At 56.4% G+C, this 12,744-nt stretch overlaps 1 protein-coding gene across 2 annotated transcripts in view; it reads right to left on the bottom strand.

Moving 5' to 3' along the window:
- RGS12 (regulator of G protein signaling 12) overlaps nt 1-12,744 on the bottom strand; it is an 83,901-nt gene that overhangs the window by 43,791 nt on the left and 27,366 nt on the right. For both annotated transcript variants that reach the window (XM_080797303.1, XM_080797304.1), the window contains exon 3: nt 3,517-3,538. In XM_080797303.1, the coding sequence (XP_080653429.1) occupies nt 3,517-3,538 (22 nt within the window). The remainder of the gene's footprint in view (nt 1-3,516; nt 3,539-12,744) is intronic.

Raw genomic sequence — 12,744 nt, 5'->3', positions numbered from 1 at the left:
TTCCACCAAGGACTAAAACCTTAGAAAGCCACTGTCCCAACCAAGGCTCTGCCCACACGTCCTGTGAATGCCTTCATTCAGTCATTCATCCAGCGGCCACCCTGGGTACTGCCTGCCAGGCAGGGCACCAAAGCCACCGCAGGGAGGCCACCAGCCAGCAGGTGGACAGGCAGACAATGCAGCCACACAGACAGATGATAAGGATGGCAGCCGCGTTGGCAGTGCTGGGCACAAATGGAGCCGGGCAAACACTCAGAGGAAGGCTGGTGGCAGGCACAGATCCCTCCAAGGAGCTGCCACAGGATGGGGATGGGGCCTGAGGGGCACATGAGACGAAGGCAGGGGGACGGTGCCCAGCAAGGTGCAGGCAAGCTCCAGCAGGCCCAGCTGGGTGTTGGTGGGGGAGCAGGCCACAGAGGGCCGGTAGTTTCGGGGAAGGGACTGTGGGGAGGCGGGCAGCGTGGACAGAACCCCCAGGGGACAGAGAGGCCCTGGGAACAGTGTGGGGGGAGAGCCGAGAGCCAGACGGGTGAGGTGGCGTTCACGGACAGCTGGGCGGAGGTGTCGTGTGGCCCCTGCGACGACTGTGCCCATGGCCGTGCCCGACGCATGTGCCTGGGGTGGGGGGAGCAAACGTTCCCCCTTGCGCCTCACTTCTCAGCTTCAAAAGGCACATCTAGGAATGGCAGAAAGCAGCCTAACCTTTTGGGGACGTAGGAGTTGGGTGGGAGGGGAATCCTGGCAAAGCTGCTTGGTATGGGGTAAAAAAAGGAGAGAACTCAAATACAGGAAGAAGCTTTTATTACAAGAAAGCCGCCCCGCTCTGAGCCTAGACTGAGAGCCGGGCCAGCCCCTCTTACCGCCCCACCTCGGCACTTCTGGCTTTCAGCTGTGGGCGGCCACTGGGAGCAAGTTTTGAATAACTTCCCACAGGGCGACAGCTCCATTTTTAAGACTCTCTGTGATGCTAGAATGTTCTTCCTTTTCTTGAGGCAGAAGCTGCCCCTGGGCTTCACCCCCCTCCCCTTCCCCAGTCCTGGCTTGCCCTCCACAGGGGCAGACCTCCAACCCTGCCTGCACAAGGGTCTCTGGCGGCGGGGAGCCGTCGATGAGGCCTCTCCTCGTGAGAAAGTGGAAAATACTCCTCAAGTTGACAAGGACCACAAAACCAGCCTCGTCCACTTCCCTATAACAAAGCCACACTAGATGGTGAGAGGCTGTAAGATAAAGGGACACTACGTGAAAGAGAAGACAGTGGTTACTGACGGTGTCTCTGAGTGGGTGGGTGACGGCCACCTCACCAAGGCCAACGAGGAATGTCCATGTGGAGACCGCCCCCACCCGTGAATCGGCTCCTGGGGCCCTGCCCTCCTCCCGGAGCAGGTGTGCTGCTGGAGCTCCCAGGCCCCTCGGTGAGCCTGACTCTCCCGGCCAGCACAGCACCCCAAACATCCCCATGGGGAAACCTACTGTGAGCCTCTGCCTGGGTCCACTCAGCAGGCCCCTGTCTGCCGCTGGGGAAGTGTCCCCAGGAAGCAGGGTCAGGGACTGGAAGGGGGGCTGGGGCTAGACCTGGGGCGAGATGGTGCAGGAAGATGGGAGCCACGAGGCTCGGCGGCTGCGTTCCCCCCCGGCAGGTTCTGAGCTCAGGCCGACCTCAGGGTCGGAATCCCCGAATTCCAGCCACTAACTTGGTTTCTGTGTGACTCTGATCAGCGTAGCCTCTCTCTGGCTCAGTGCGCTCATCTGCAAAGATGGCAGAATATAATCTATTCCTCCTAGACCTAGCCTGCAAATTCAATGAGAAACTTGTTCTTCTTACAAATCAGAAGAGAAATCAAAGGTGGAAAAATTAAAAAAGCATTAAAAAAATGAAATAAAACACACACAAGCTGTCTGAAGCAGCTCCTGAGGTCCAGGGTGTACTCATGGAAAGTGAGCCCTTCCCTTCCTGCCCCTGGCACAGAGGCCCTGCATAGAGAAGGGCCTGGAAAGTGCCCCAAGGCACCCAGGTCTGCAAGGGCGGAAGGCCTTGCAGGGGAGGGGCCCTGCCTGCCACCAGCGGGGCGCCTTTTCCTCAGGAAGGACACACAGGACCACAAGTCTGGGGCTCCCCACACTCGGGGGGCTTGGCTTTGTACATACCCCGAGAGGACGAGATTCCCAACTTCCAGCACTCCCGCACCCGCTCCTGACAGAACAAAACTGTCACGGGGATTAGGCTTAATATTTATGTTGAAATTGAACTTCTCACGTTTATAAATCCCCTGCAGAAATGCATGTCTTCTACCAGGAAAGAAAGGGTAAGCATAAATGGAATGTTATAAAAACCACTTGCTTTTTTCCTGGATTTGGTTACTGGTTCTATTTCTTTTCATTAAGGAAATCGTTCCCACTCCCAGATGAAGGCTGATTAAATGGCATAATTATCACTGTATGTGAAATACGGAACGTAATTCCTTTTATTAAAATAAATCAATCCCCAAACACAACCTTCCGGATCCATGGCCCTAGCCTCAGGGATCGGCATGTCTGTAATTCAAGAGGTGCTCTGCAGGTACCCCACGAGCGGCGGGGAGCAGGGCTGCAGGCTTGGGCCGAGCCGCCCGCTGTGCCAGCAGCCCCATCCAGGGCCCACCACCAAAGCCAGCGGTTGTGCCAAAAGACAGTGTCGAGAATACCACGCTGAGTTTCTTTTTCCCTTTGAGTCCCCAGGTACCCTTGAACCCCACACCTGTTCCTCTCTGGCCGCTGCCACTGCCGGCTCTCAGACCTGCTGCCGGCAGACATGAGAACACAGGGCTCATACCTTTTGGTATGCTAGAACATTTGACTCTCAAAAGACAGAAGAATACATTAATTAAAACATGTGGAAAACAAAAGGGAAATTGAGAGTGTAAGGACTTTCCTGAGTATCATAAGAACCTGGGAACCAGCACTGAGCTAAAAGGACGAGGTTCCGTCAGAGCAATTTCCAGGCCAAGAGGACATCTGTGGCCTCTCCATTCTTGGTCACTCCCAGAAAAGGAGTCCCCACGCACGACACTACTTAGAGGCAGGAAGAAGGCTTCCTCTCCTTCTTACCTCTTACCTCCTCCTCTTACCCTGGGGCCTCAACTCACCCGCTGGGCCCTTCCATAGTACCTGAGTCTCACCCGAGTTTCCAGAATTGCTCAAATTCGGCCAGAGCTTTGCAATCTTCGCCTGCTGGTTAGCAAGCCAGCATGTTTGGACTCGTCAGCACAGGTGTGGGATGGGACGTGCTGCCGCCGAGGCCGGCTCGGGGCTGGCCTCCTAACATGTCTCTGCAGTGAACGGCTTCCAGAACTCGAATCCTGGCCCCCTGGGAGCCACGGCAGAAGCTCCCCCACCTCAGCCCCGATAGCAACCCTCTCCCAGGGGATGGGGAGAGGCAAGGCAAACATCTCTTCTGGGTTAACCAATGGCAAACACACTTCCACAATTTGAACACTTCATTAAAAATAATAAAAATAGACATCTGAAATTGGGACTTACCACCATCAGATACAGTTGCAGACTGAAAGAAAAGAGAGAGAGACATGAGTTAATGAAGCCTCATGACAAGTCAGGAAGCAGTAGGTCCGTCGTGCGATTACGGGGGGCCCCAGCTCCAGGCACGGGCTCCAGAGGACACGCAGACACCTCTGTGCGCCGAGCGCTTCGCTCCCACTTCCTGAGCGAACCCCGCCCAAGCCGGGCGGGCCGGGGACCCAGGGCTCTGTGCAAGTCATCACCACTTTCATGGGAAGAGAACAAATCCCGGCACGTTTGACACCAATAGAACACCTCGGGGAAGGCGAGCTCAGGAGCCCACGGCAGTGTAGGCAGCATGTGGGGCACATGGGGTACTGAGGACATAGGCCCCCTGCACACTGTACTCAGGGCCACCCTGCACCAGGCTGCTCAATTGCCTCCACCTGTGTGGGGATCCAAGCCCCTCCACAGGGTGCTGGGGACAGGTGCCAGGGACAGCCCCGCAGGGGTCAGCCCGCAGCCCGCCTGCCAGTAGGGAGCCTGGACAGGGTGGGAGTGAAGCAGGGGAGGGCGGCTGCCTCAAAGGCACCAGGGCAAGAAGGAACAAGTTGTGCAAGAGGAGAACAGGCCAGCAGGCGGCAGGAGGCCGTGAGGGAGGACCTGGGAGGACAGACAGAGGGACTAATAAAAGGCCCATCTGAAGAAGATGACTGCAAGACGCCGCACAGGCTGTGGGCCGGTGGTGGGGGAGGGGAGGGGCGGCTAAGGAAGGAGAGGACCTGGGTGCACAGACACAGGAGGCTGGCAAGAGCCAATGAGAGAAGGACACGGGAGCCGGCAGGGGTAGCTTGACATCTCGCTGGGCGTCCTGGCACCAAGGCTCCCCAGGATGGTGTGCGGACCGGGCCCCAAGGGCACACATGCTGAGATACGGGCGCTGGGGCCTCCCCAAGCTGCTCTCCAGCCATCACCATGCACATAACCAATCCTAGCAGCTACACGTTTCCCCGTGGTGACCAAAGCCCCCTGGGGCTCAGTCGTGGCCACAGAATCCCTGGCACTCTGGCCTGGAGAAAGACCCATGTCCTTTCTGCGGAGGCAGGTGATACCAGAGTGCACGACACAAGGACGGTCTGCCCAAAGGCCCAGCTGACAGCCCATTCCTAACACCAGGCCCCCCTAAACCTCACCTCCCAGCCTACTTGGAAGATGGGGGACCCTCTCGCATTTGGAGCCCCTCACCTTGTGGGACTTAGACCTGAAAGGCTAGAGGCCCGACTAAGGGATGACCTTCTGCCCCAGGGAAAGGGCCTGTGCTCCAACAGCCCGGGGAAGCCACCTCCTGACAGTTTTGGGATTGGGGCGCCTCGTGATTTCAAACCATCCTGAGTCCAGGGGCAGAACTACTCTAAAACTGAACCCTGGCACTTTATCAAGCCATTCCCAACAGCAAACACACACACTGGTGTGTGTCCAGTCTTCACACTTCTGTCTTGCCAGACAGGCAGCCAAGCATGGACCGTGGCCAGCCAGCACCAGGCCATCAGCCCTCAGCCACTGGGGGTCTAAACTTCCCCTCAAAAGCACAGAGTAGGCTCCTTCCCGGACTGACACGTGCTGCATGGGAAGCTGTCCCTCCCGTCCTCACAGTAAATCACCCACAATCACGTTATAAACTCAGTAGCATTAAAGGCACAGTATTCCCTGGAGATTGTGTGAAGAAAATCCGCAAGGCCACACACAGAATCAGAAATACTGTCAATAATAACATCTGAGAAATTAATCATGAAATGCAAACTTCACCAATCAGAAGGCCATGGTCAACATCGTGTCGCAATGATGGTGAAAACGACATTCTTAGATGTCAGCAGATGAAACAAATGCACTAAAAATCTCTCTACGCCCACCCCCAAAATGAACCAAAACCACGATCCAGGACAGGGGCGTGTCCCTGAAGCCGAAAGAGATGGGAAAAGGTGGGGGTGAGAGTGAAGTGCCGTGGAGGGGCAGCGGGGAAGCCACGTGGATGAGGCAGGAAGGGGCTGGGCCGGGGGTCAGGTGCAGAGCGTGAGCCACATGCCCCAGGGCTCCTGGGCAAAGATGCCCAGCTCCCTAATCCTTCTGGGAGGAAATCAGCCCATTGGAGGCCTGGCAGGAGTTCCAAAAGTGAGCCCGCCCAAACGTGAGCTCACAATTCAAACCGCCCCCCCCCACCCCGCCGCCCCAGGACCTAAGGGAAAAGCCCACCAGGAGAAAAGAGCCATCAGAAAGGAAAAGAGACCCTTGGGCACTGGAAAGTTCTGATGAGGAATGCCCCCGAGCTCTGAACTTGTCAGTGGAAGCTGGAACCCAGACAAGAGGAGGTAAGGGGGCCTCTGGGAAACACAGTCCTCCACGAGGCGTCTGATAGTGAAGGACACTGAGATCAGACGTCGGGGAGAGGGACGAGCCCGGGGGAGGCTGCGGAGGAGAGTCTGGGATCTGGAAGACAGCCCTGAGAATGGTCACCCTTGTGGCCAGTCAGAGACCAGAAGGGCCAGCAGCGAACAGGGGGAGGAGTGGGACAAGGCCCAGACACAGGCCAGTGAACTCTTTCAGAAAGGACAGCTGTCCTGCAGGGGCAAGAGCTCACCGCCCACAGACCACCCCCAGGACCCCCCAAGCATGTCCCCCGGGAGAGGCGCCCCAGCATTCCGGGTGCCTCCGCTGTTCACCATGTTCCAGGAGGCACTCAAGATCTCTGAGCAACAGCCTCAAATGTGCCTTCCCTTCCCTTGCCCCAGTTTGGGAAGCTGAGCCCAAAGAGCACCTCCCAAACTTAAAATGCTAAGGAATGTTCGGGGCGCCTGGGCGGCACAGTCAGTTCAATTCCAACTTTTAGTTTCAGCTCAGCTCGTGATCTCCGGGTCGTGAGATCAAGCCCTGCATTGGGCTCCGTGCTCAGCCGGGAGTCTGCTGGAGATCCTCTCTCTCCCTCTGCCTCTGCCCTCCCCCAAAATCAATCAATCAATCTTTAAAGTGCCAAGGAAAGTTCTAGGCATCTGGAAAGCTGTGGGTTAATGGGCTCTTTGTGCTAAGGCTCTTGCCCGGAGGCCAGTAAGGGCTCAGAGGTCACAGATGTCCCCCTACAACCCCACATCTTCTCAAGCTCACATGGGGACTGCTCCTAGTGCACCGACCACAGTGTGAAAGGGGTCACGGGGAGGCCAGACCCCCAGCCTCACTCATGGCCTCTGCCCTCCGCTCTGGACCTGCTGCCCTAGTGATGCTCATAGGCCAGCCAGAGCTCTAGGGAGACACGCTTCAGTACTACCCAGACATGGGGAGCCTGGGGGGCTCAGTCAGTTGAGAGTCACCTCTTGGCTTGGGTATTGATCTCGGGGTCCTGGGATCGAGGCCTGCATCAGGCTCCCTGCTCCCTGCCCCTCTCCCCCCAAATACATACATGAAATCTTTAAAAAAAAAAAAAAATATATATATATATATATATTATCCAGACACAAAACCATTGTCCTCTACCAAGTTCACATATTTTTGGAGAAGCAGGTGATGGCTTTTCCTGACTAGCTTACTTAATCTGCAAGTAACTAGTGCATAATTACCAGGAACCAGAACCTGATTCCTCCGTTTACTGTCCCATATTTACTGTCCTTTACAGGTGCACAGCGGCAGACGTCAGCTGATCCCTGCTCAGCACCCTAGCTCCCTGGCCCCTGAGATGGACATGGGAGCAGGCTGAGCAGCACGGATCAGGGGCCGTTGCTCCAAGAGGAGGCCTGAAGAGATGACACGGTCCCCCCCAACCAGCAGGGGCTGGCAGGGCAGGGCCGGGAGTCTCCCTGCGGGGAGCATGGGGTGGGGGGGGCACAGTGGGCTGTACTGCAACCAGTGTTTGGTGCTCAGCGAGGACTGGGGAGGAGGCGCAGACAACCTGACAACGGGGAGGTGGAAACGAGGGGGAACCCCCAAATCATTTCTGTTTGCCTCAGGATCGATGACATGCCTGATTCTGACCCCAGTTACCCTTTTAAAGCCTGGTCTGTAATTTTTTTTTAGCACAGCCCAGCTGATGGGGGGACATAGTCCAAAATGGCAAAGCTTTGGAACCCTCTCCGCCCACCCCGATACTTGCCTCAGAGCATCCCCCAGCAGGGAGGCCTGCCACTCAGCGTGACTTAAAGTCGGGATTCCCAAGGTCTCAGCACACGGAGACCGCAGGACCACTACACACATTGTTATGAATTACAACTTAATGCCCCTGACGTTTATGTTGACGTCCAGGACAATCTGGATCATAACTCGTTTTCATCAGTCTATACTCGTGGGCTCTTTCTGCAGTCCGTATCTGCGAGTTACACTTACAAAAGCCACAGAACCGCAAAAACAAGCCGCCAGTGACAAAGGTCCCAGTAAGTGAGCATCTCCCTCTGCTCACCATAACAAAACAGCTCGAGAGTGTGCTAGAACATACACCTGCGGGACTGGAATTTACAGACATAACGTATTTGTTTGAAAGAAACTTACAAAGTACAGTAGATACGCAATTTAAGTTCAAACCATCTCCATTCCTCGGGTCAGCCTCTTAAACCAGACAGTTCAGTGGTAATCGGACTTATTCCCAGGAGGAACACCAGACCATACACATTCCATGGATATTTTATTTTGAATTAACGGTGTGAAAGTTTCTGATCATTAATATGAAGGAAAGTATATGAGAAGCTAGCATTTCTCAAGGCTGATCCTGTCTGTAACACTAGACAAGGGCACGGATTAAGCTAGATCGTCACCAAATTACTTGGCATATAGTCATATATAATACCAATTTTCAATTTTGAGCCACTGACAGAATTTCCTACCTTGGACAAAGTATTAATCAGCCCCATCTGAGTCCTAAATAAGAGACTAAAGGCTGGACGTTGCCCAAATGTATCAAACGTTCTGAATACAAAAATATTATAAATAACCCAAATGATGAAAAAGCCTTAATATATGTTTATGTGACTTTTTAAAAAACTTCATCATTGGGGTACTGGGAGGCTCAGTCGGTCAAGCATCTGTCTTTGTCTCATGTCATGATCCCGGGGTCCTGGAATAGAGCCCTGGGTTGAGCTCCCTGCTCGGCGGGGAGCCTGCTTCTCCCTCTGCCTGCAACTCCCCCTGCTTGTGTGCTCTCTCCTTCTGTCTCCCTCTCTCTCAAATAAATAAATAAAATCTTAAAAAAAAAAAAAAGAACACTTGATTGTTTAAGTTTTAGATGACTCCTCGTTGGACTGAGTGCGAGAGAGTGGGCCTGTGTAAGGCCTGTTGGGGAGGCTGTACCCTAACTTGGGCTCCACGGGCCCAGGGGTCTTCACGCCCAACCACAACCCCCAAAGGAGTTATCAAATCAAATCAGGGGCCATGAGCCACTTTCGTCAACCATGAAGTAAGATGGATAGAAAAACGTGCAAGGAAAACACTGAGTACTTCCTGGGATCCGTGCTGCGCGCGTCACGTGTGCGAGGTCCTGACGTGACCCCCATCTCCTCCTGCCAAGTGTAGTTCCAGGACTCTGAGAGCTACTGCAGAAGGACCCAGCCCTTCCCGTGCCCTCAAAGGACCATCCCTCACCCCCATTCCATTCCCTGCTCCCACCTGCGGTCTCACCCGGCTGGCCCACCCACCTGGCTATGGCGTCAGCTGTGCCTTCTCAGGGAAGCCTTACTTGCCAGGCCCCTGAGGTGGACCCACCACAGCCTTGATGTCTGCCCTTGCTGGTGAGCTCCCAGGTCCCTCAGTGGCGGGGCACAGGAGTGACCCCCCATAGACCTCCCAGAGGCCGTCCCCACACTGGCCTGCCACAGTGATCTATCCCAGCCCTGCCTCTCTCCATGTTCACGCACGTGAGTCACGAGCACACACACACTCCACAATACCATTCCAGCAGGCCCAACCAAAGAGACACCTGGAGGGAAGGCTCCCATGGAGGCAGGGAAGGGGCATATATTTCTAAGGTCCAAACTAGGATGTGCACAATAAAGGATTTCCGTGATCCGGGAAATAGGGAGGACACGGGGCGAATGACACAGGATGAAGGCACTCTGGGCATGTCTAGTGCTGCGTGATGTGGGCCAGGGGGGACTCATCAGAGCACAGCACACCACACTGGGTGCAGCCCGAGGGGAAGAGGGGACGGGGCAATAGAGGGCCTTGGGTCAGATGTGGGCAGAGCCCAAGCTCAGAATCGAACCCCGGGCTTCTCTCCCTAAAGCACGCGTGCGTGTCTGCACCTGCCTCCCAAAGACCTCTTCAACCTTCAGTAAAATCAGAAGAGACCCAAGCAGCCCAAACCCACGATGACAGCATTTCCCCAAGAACCCAAGAACGTAAGAGTGAGTGTTCCTGGCACGCCCTCGGGGAAGCCTGAGACGACGCACTTTGCAAACATCCTGGTGAGTGGCACACAGGCTCCACACTAACGCGAGGAACTCAGTCTGAACATCCGACTTCACCCCCAAATCCTCTGACCTTGACATAAAAGACTGCAAATCCCATTTCCTCACCAGCTGGCCCAACTCAAGAAGGACACGAGGTGGGAAGCAGCAGAAGGTCTGGGATGACGCCCACAACTTCACATCCCAGTAAGACAGCAGTGAGCGCCGGGACGTCCCTTCCTGGGATGCTCCACTGAGTCTTGCTCTCAGACCCTGTCGCAGAGTAGCTCGTGCAGGAATGGGACATGCAGGGACACGCGGGAGGCCGGAATCCAAGCTCCACTCTTGTGTGAAGTGCAAGCCCAAGCCCAGGGATACGCTTTCTCATAAAGGCCGAGACATGTCAGTGGTTTGCTTCCCCTCGTCAATGCCTCTGCACACATGCGTGCAGGGAAAGGTGGGGGGGCGTTGCAACAAAGCCGTCTCCCCGGGCCCCAGACCGGGCAGCCCTGCCCACAGGTGCTTCTGCTGGGTGTCGGAAATGAATAAAAAAATGTCAGATCTCTGCTGCCTGGGCAAGTCAGGCGCCATGGGAGAGCACAGCACAGAGAAGGGCATGAGAAGGCATCCCCATGGGGTGTTGCGGGAGACTGGCTAATGCAGGGCGGAGTGAGCAGTGCCCAGGGCTGCAGGCAAGACAGCATGGTGGGGGGCGAGGAAGAAGAACACAGGGACAGATTTGGAGGGCTGAGTCCACGGGCCTGTGGACACGGAGAGCTTGAGGGAAGGCCTGAGTGAGGGGCAGGGGAGACCGAGGGAGAAGCCCAAGTCCGACTTGGCCACTGTTTCCCACCCGCCTCCGGCACATCCAGAGGGAGCTGGGAGTGGATATGGTCTGGAGTCAGGAGTAGAAGCAGGCTGGGAAGGGCAGCCTCGAAGTGATAGCACCTGGAGGAGAGAAGCCAGGGAGGGGGCCTGAGGGAACAGGTGGCCCCCTAGGGAAGCTGGTCCAATGCCAGGGCACCCAGACATCCTGCTGTTTTAGGAAATCTGGCCTTTCTTTCGTGGGAGGATGACAAACACTGACAGCCAAGTCATTCGGGGGTGGAGGGCGAGAAGGGACAGTGTGCCAGACGCCCCTTGGGGAATCAGGGAGAAAGAAGCTCCCATGCCGGCCGCACCACAGGACTGGGGGAGCAGAAGACAGGACCGGCTTGAGCAAATACCATGGAGGGAGAGCTGCCAGTGCCAGGGTGCCCACTTCTCACTGAAGGAAAGGGACAGACGTGCAGACAGAAACTGAAATCTTCCACAAACAGACTGGGGGGTCTTCTTAAACAGACAGCCAGGAGCAGAGCCTCCAACAGGGAGAGAAGAATGTGTCTGCAAGCAGTGCATTCTGTGGGATGAGTGTGGCTGCCCCCAGCAGACCCAAGGCCCCTCCCCCAGCGGGTTTAGGGCCAAAAGCAATCTGGGGCCAAGTATGCAGACTGACAGACCGCCAGCCGCACAGGGCCAGCCCGCTGGACACAGGCCCACGACCCTCCACCCCAGCTCTGCTCGGCGCTGGAGCAGCCCCAGGAGTGGGACAGGCCGATAGGGGAGATGAGCAGTGCAGAGAAGTCCATTCATCTGAGCTAAAAAAAAAAAAAAAAAAAGAGAAACTCAGCCAAATGCAGAAGAATTCTGTGCAGCCCACCCTGCTCCTCCCAGAGGTTCGGAACCAGCCGGGCAGGAGGCGGCCTGGCACGTTGGCCCACAGAAGGGCAGGCCTGACACACTTGCTCCCAACCCATGGCCAGCTGGGCCGCTGGGCAGCCCACACGGCCTGCCCCCGGGGACACCTAACCCCGCTCTTAGCTTCCTCATCCTCCGGCCCCCGAGGGCCTGTGACTGGAGCTGGACTGTGTGACCGGCTGTGCCTTCTTCCCCACCCATCCTGCGCCTCCCCGGGGGACAAGCTCGGCTGGGCCTCTGCCAGCAGGGTCTGCCGTTTACGGGGTGCTGGCCTGGTGGGCACCCAAGCAGGACGGTGGGAGGCAGGGTGGGGACCGTGCACCCCCAGGGACCTGGCCCCCCCAAGTGCCGCAGCAGCCTCGGGCCGAGAGGTACATACGGGACGCTTGCTGCTGCTTTCTTCTTGTGACAATCACAGTCCTTTCAGGCTGTGGGTTAGGTGCCCCCCCACACACACACAGCACGTCAGCCCCTCTGGGCTGACACCGTCCCATGTGGCTGGAGGGCCACGACTGCTTTGTTTGGACAAAGGGGCGCATATGCGTGTTCCCAGTCTACTTCTGCTCAACTTCACATCTTAAAAGATGGAGAAATTGTGGTCTGTTCATCAGGCCAGTGAGAGCCTCTCACTGTTTCTGGCGCGGCAGCCACGGCTCTCCTTTGTGCTCCTGGGACGACTGTGGGAAAGGAAAGCATCCCTACCAAGGCGGAAAGGCTCTCCGGCTTCAGATAAAAGACGCTTGCAAGACACGCAGCCTTTCTTGCTGAACAGCATCCGCTGAGCACACACACGCACCACAGACGGCCGCCTAGCCAACCGGGGGCCCCCACTTCCCCACCACCAAGCAGAGGCTCCAAGGGAGAAGCACTTGGCTCCCGATGGCAGAGCTGGTGAGGCATGGACCCAGCCTTCCCACACGGGCCCCCAATCTTACTCCCCTTGCACCATGTGTCCATGGGGTTAGCCCCCATGAGGACCGTCTTTCTGCCCGCTTTCCCACGCCCCACCCACCCCCCACAGCACCTACCACTCACCCCATGACCTTCTGGTACCACCTGGACCCCAGAGGGGAGTGAGCTGCTCATGGACACCCACTTA

The sequence above is a fragment of the Martes martes genome, assembly GCF_963455335.1.
Source record: "Martes martes genome assembly, chromosome: 2".
In the NCBI taxonomy this organism is placed as follows: domain Eukaryota; kingdom Metazoa; phylum Chordata; class Mammalia; order Carnivora; family Mustelidae; genus Martes; species Martes martes.
This window is presented reverse-complemented; position numbering and strand designations above follow the sequence as displayed.